The sequence below is a fragment of the Rutidosis leptorrhynchoides genome, chromosome 5 (assembly GCF_046630445.1).
Source record: "Rutidosis leptorrhynchoides isolate AG116_Rl617_1_P2 chromosome 5, CSIRO_AGI_Rlap_v1, whole genome shotgun sequence".
Classification (NCBI taxonomy): Eukaryota; Viridiplantae; Streptophyta; class Magnoliopsida; order Asterales; family Asteraceae; genus Rutidosis; species Rutidosis leptorrhynchoides.
The window spans coordinates 243,633,464-243,638,309 of record NC_092337.1 but is presented as its reverse complement, the minus strand read 5'-3'; the positions used below and the strand labels follow the sequence as shown (position 1 = coordinate 243,638,309).

Below are 4,846 nucleotides of genomic sequence, written 5' to 3'. Positions count from 1 at the left end.
TCGTAAAATCCTAAATAAATGTGGGATCAAATTAAGTCCACTGATCATATACATACTATTGTATATGTATATTTTATTTGTTAAAGGATAAAAGCAGAAGTTACGCTAACTATAATCAAAAGGTATGGAATATTCGCTGAAAATAAGTATAGCGGTTCTGTTTCTGCATTAGTAAAAGACTGCGGTTTATTCCGCTAAGTTTCCGCGGATAGTTAAGCAAACCGCATACCGCGGATATTTCGAATACTATAAATAGGGAGCTTGGCCTCTCATTTATAGGTTGTTGATTCTCTGCCATTTGCCCAAGCCTTTGTGATTTTCACTTGTGACTTTGTCCAAGGAATTTTTACATTGTGCTAAGGTGAATTATGCTAATTGACAATCAAGATCGGGTCGGGGTGGTTGATCACTTGATGGAAAAAGTGAAAAACGATCATCAGGACCCAAAACAATCATCAAACATCCCATCCTCTATCTTAATCTCATTTCACTCAATCCGTAATTAAGTAACTCATTAATTAGGGATTGATTAATTGGTGCCATCCGTGGGACACGTTTTAAAAATTAAACCTGAAATTTTTTTGTTTTTGTGCTATCAAACGATTAATTCCTCTGTTTAATTTCAATCGTGTTTTTGTTGTGATGATTTGCAGGCGAATGCGTTTATAATCGGTGGTAAATTGCTTGATTAATTGAAATAATGAGCAATATCGGAATTGATAGTGGTATTGTTGTCACTGTGTAAGCAAATGCCCAAAAAAGAGGAAGAAAGCGAAAGTCGGCAAGAATGTATCGAAATTGGCAGTTCGTGCCAATTAGTTTTCCAAAAATGCAAAGTGATGATTTATCTGAAATGCCGATAGTAGTATCGTGCAAAATCGCGGAAACTGGAATCACAATCATGAAAGTTCATGTTGATAATGGCAGTAGCGTTGATATTATTTATGAACAATGTTTTATTCAACTGCCGGAGAGTATTAGAGCAACTTTACAACCAACCGCAGCTTCGCTAACCAGTTTTGCGTGATTATTCTCATTGCCTATGGGCGTTTTTCCCTTAGAAGTTGAGCTTGTTGATGAAAATGATGATGGTTTAGTGCCATGAGAGCGGCTAGATTTCTATGTTATACGGACCTCATCTCGCTACAACATGTTGTTAGGCAGAACTGCCCTAGGTAAATTTGGAATTGTCCCATCTACAATTTATGGCATGATTAAATTCGCAACACATAAAGGTGTCGTGACAATAAGTTCAATGAGCATCTTGCCCATCTGTGCGGCTGTTAATGTAAAAAGTGCAAGGCAAGAAACCGCTGATGCCGCGGACAACATGGTAATGATTAATCCTGCATATCCCGAGCAAAAAATTAAAGTGGGATGCAATGTTAGTGTGGATACTAGGATGCAAATTGTGCAGTTACTTGTGCAGTATATGGATGTTTTTACTTGGTGTGAAAATGATATGACTGGTGTTCCGCGTCATATTATGGAACACAGACTTAATGTAAATCCAGCTTTAAAACCTATATTGCAGAAGCGTAGAGGCATGGCCCCAGATCGCGTGAAGTGGCTATGCGAAGAGGTAACAAAATTAGTGAGAGCTGGAATTTTACGCGAAGTTCAATACCAATCATGGATTGTGAATCCAGTTTTGGTGAAAAAGCCTGATGGTTCATGGAGAATGTGTATTGATTTCAAGGATTTAAATAAAGCGTGCCCTAAGGATAACTATCCACTTCCAGAAATTGATTTGAAAGTAGAATCTTTGCATGCTTTTCCATATAAATGTTTTTTGGATGTGGCAAGGGGTTATCATCAGATCCCAATGGCTAAAGAAGATGCAGATAAAACCGCTTTTCATACGGGCAAAGGCATATTTTCCTATATAATGATGCCTTTTGGTTTAATCAATGCGGGTGCGATGTATCAACGTTTGATTGACACCGCGTTCGAAAAACAAATTAGGCGTAATCTTGAGGCTTATGTAGATGATTTAGTAATCAAAAGCACAACACAAGAGCGAATCATTGAAGATATGCGCTAAACATTTAACACATTGCGAAGGATAAACATGAAGCTTAATCCGCTAAAGTGTAGTTTTGGAGAAACTGAGGGACAGTTTTTGGGATATCTTGTTACAGAACAAAGTATTCAAGCTAATCCAAAGAAAATTGCGGCTATTGAAAATATGGCAGCACCAAAAACGGTTAAGGAAGTGCAAAGTCTAACGGGAAAGTTAGCCGCATTAACGCGTTTCTTGTCTAAAGCCGCTGAAAGACAATTGCCGTTTTTCAAAACCTTAAAAGGCTGTTTGAAACAAAAAAGCTTTGTTTGGACAAGCGAAGCAGAAACCGCATTTCAAGAAATGAAGAAGTTGTTGAAAACTTTGCCTACGTTAACAGCGCCAATTGATGGCGAAATTCTTTACCTTTATATATCAGTAGCAAATGAAGCTTTTGGCTCAGTTTTAATTGCAGAAAGGGATAAAATACAAAAACCTGTGTATTTTGTCAGTAAACCTCTTACAGGAAGTGAAATAAACTATGCGTCGATTGAGAAGTTTGTGTATGCGCTCATATTAACATCGCGAAGGTTAAGAAGATATTTTCAAGGCCATCCAGTGCACGTGTTAACTAATATGCTGGTCAAGCAAGTCTTAACAAAACCAGAGATATCTGGTAGACTCGCGTTGTGGGCAGTAGAGTTAGGTGCTTATCAAATTTCTTACCTTCCGCGCAGCTCTGTAAAGGGACAGGTTTTGGCGGATTATCTCGCTGAAATGACTGCGGAGTTGGAGGTGATTAATGAGCGAACAACGTTTAAACCGGTAGTTGGCAAAACTTGAGATTTGTTTACTGATGGAGCTTCATGTGCAGAGGGCGCAGGTGCGGGTTTGGTTTTGGCAAGCACAGGTGGTGAAGAGCATACGTACGCATTGCGTTTTAATTTTGATGTGACAAATAATGAAGCGGAATATGAAGCGTTACTTGCTGGTTTAAATATTGCGCGGAGAATGGATATCACCAAATTACGAGCATTTACAGATTCGCAGTTAGTGGCAAATAAGTTTAATGGCTCTTTGAGGCACATGATTCCTCAATGCAGAAATATTTGCAGTTGTTGAAAGAATTGGCAGTTTGGTTCGAACATTTTGAACTCGCGCAAGTGCCAAGAAGTCAAAATAAGAAGGCGGATGCTTTGAGAAAGTTGGCCGCTCTAACGTTTTCCCACTTTCAAAAACAAGTTTGGGTTGAGGAATTACCAAGCAAGTCAATAGATAACGACTTAATGGTGGCATCTATTGTAGAAGAAATGCCTAATTGGATGGAACCAATCTTGCAATACATCCGCAGTGATATTTTGCCAAGTGATAACCGCGAAGCTCGCTTAGTAAGAGAGCGAGCACCAATGTATATCATTCAAAATGACATTTTATATCGCAAATCATATTGTGGTCCAATGATGCGATGTGTGGGCCCAATTGAAGCAGAAATGATCATTGATGAAGTGCATAACGGTTCTTGTGCATTGCATTCAGGCTATAAAATTATCACGACAAAAATTATGCGGATGGGTTACTTTTGGCCATCCCTATATCGCGACGTTGCAAAAATTGTTAAGCGTTGTAAAAGCTGTCAAAGACATGCTCCGTATAATCGGATGCCAAGGCATGATATGATTCCTGTCAATTCGCCATGGCCATTACACAAGTGGGCTATTGACATTTTATGGCCATTTCCCGCAGGACCTGGCAATGTCAAATTCCTAATTGTGGCAATTGACTATTTTACAAAATGGGTTGAAGCTAAAGCGGTTCGCACTATCACTGGTGTGCAAGTGCGAAATTTTGTATGGGAGTATATTGTTTGCAAATTTGATATTCCGCGTGAATTAGTTAGTGATAATGGTGCCCAAATTACAAAAGATCCTTTTAAAACATGGTGCACTGATTTAAATATAATCCAAAAGTTTACGTCAGTGGCGCATCCACAAGCTAATGGATTATAAGAGGTAACCAACCGCGATATTGTTAGCGGTATTAAAAAGAGGTTATGCGAAAAGCGAACTGGTTGGGTAGATGAATTACCCAATGTGTTGTGGGCACATCACACTACTTTCAAGAAAAACACAGGGGAAACACCTTTTAGTTTGGTATATGGCTCTGAGGCAGTAATACCCGCAGAAATTCTTGCGCCAACGCATAGAGTTGCTAACTTCGAGGAAGAAGCAAACGATGATGCATTGGGCGAAAATTTGAATTTCATCGAAGAGCGAAGGTTAATAGCTGCTATCAGAGAAGCAAATAATAAACAACAAATCGCCAAATATTATAATAAAAGGGTGCGTGCTTTATCTTTCGATATAGGCGAGTGGGTACTGCGAAATAACGATGCAAGTAGAGCAGAAAAGCTTGGCAAATTAGGACCTAATTGGGAGGGTCCTTATCAAGTTGTGGCAATTAATTTAGCAGGTTCATATAAGCTCGTAGATGTGGAAGGGCGAACTTTACCTAATGAATGGCATGCCGCTTTATTAAAGCGATACTATGCGTAATTCTACAAAATTAACGAGAAGGCCAAAATGTATATGTATAAAGTGCAAAATTAGTTGCAAGGCCTATAGTTGATATTCTTTCTATGTGTTCTTATTTTTAATTTTTGCAAGTCTTGATCACACTTGTAGGAATTTCAAAAGTTGACACTTGTAAGAATATGCAAAGCGTTTATTTGTGAAATGCCAAAAGTTTATGAAATGTTTGTATTTTGTTTCATAATGATGAGGTGTTTCGCAATGTTTAAATAGCAAAGTGATGAAATTGTCCACTTTTGCAGAAAATAACTATTGC

The 4,846-nt window shown here is 38.4% G+C and overlaps 1 protein-coding gene across 1 annotated transcript; it reads left to right on the top strand.

Annotated features, from left to right (window-relative positions):
- The first annotated feature begins 2,188 nt into the window (after positions 1 to 2,188).
- LOC139849318 (uncharacterized) lies at positions 2,189 to 4,554 on the top strand. Its single transcript, XM_071838977.1, has 4 exons — positions 2,189 to 2,834; positions 2,877 to 3,058; positions 3,106 to 3,813; positions 4,123 to 4,554. The coding sequence occupies exons 1-4, from the start codon at positions 2,189 to 2,191 to the stop codon at positions 4,552 to 4,554; spliced, it is 1,968 nt and encodes a 655-aa protein (XP_071695078.1).
- Positions 4,555 to 4,846: the final 292 nt, after the last annotated feature.

Coding starts and splice junctions, on each gene's coding strand:
- LOC139849318 (XM_071838977.1), top strand. CDS start 2,189: ATGGCAGCACCAAAAACGGTTAAGGAAGTGCAAAGTCTAACGGGAAAG. Junction 2,835..2,876: donor AACGTTTAAACCGGTAGTTG/GCAAAACTTGAG, acceptor CTTCATGTGCAG/AGGGCGCAGGTGCGGGTTTG. Junction 3,814..4,122: donor AATGGGTTGAAGCTAAAGCG/GTTCGCACTATC, acceptor ACTACTTTCAAG/AAAAACACAGGGGAAACACC.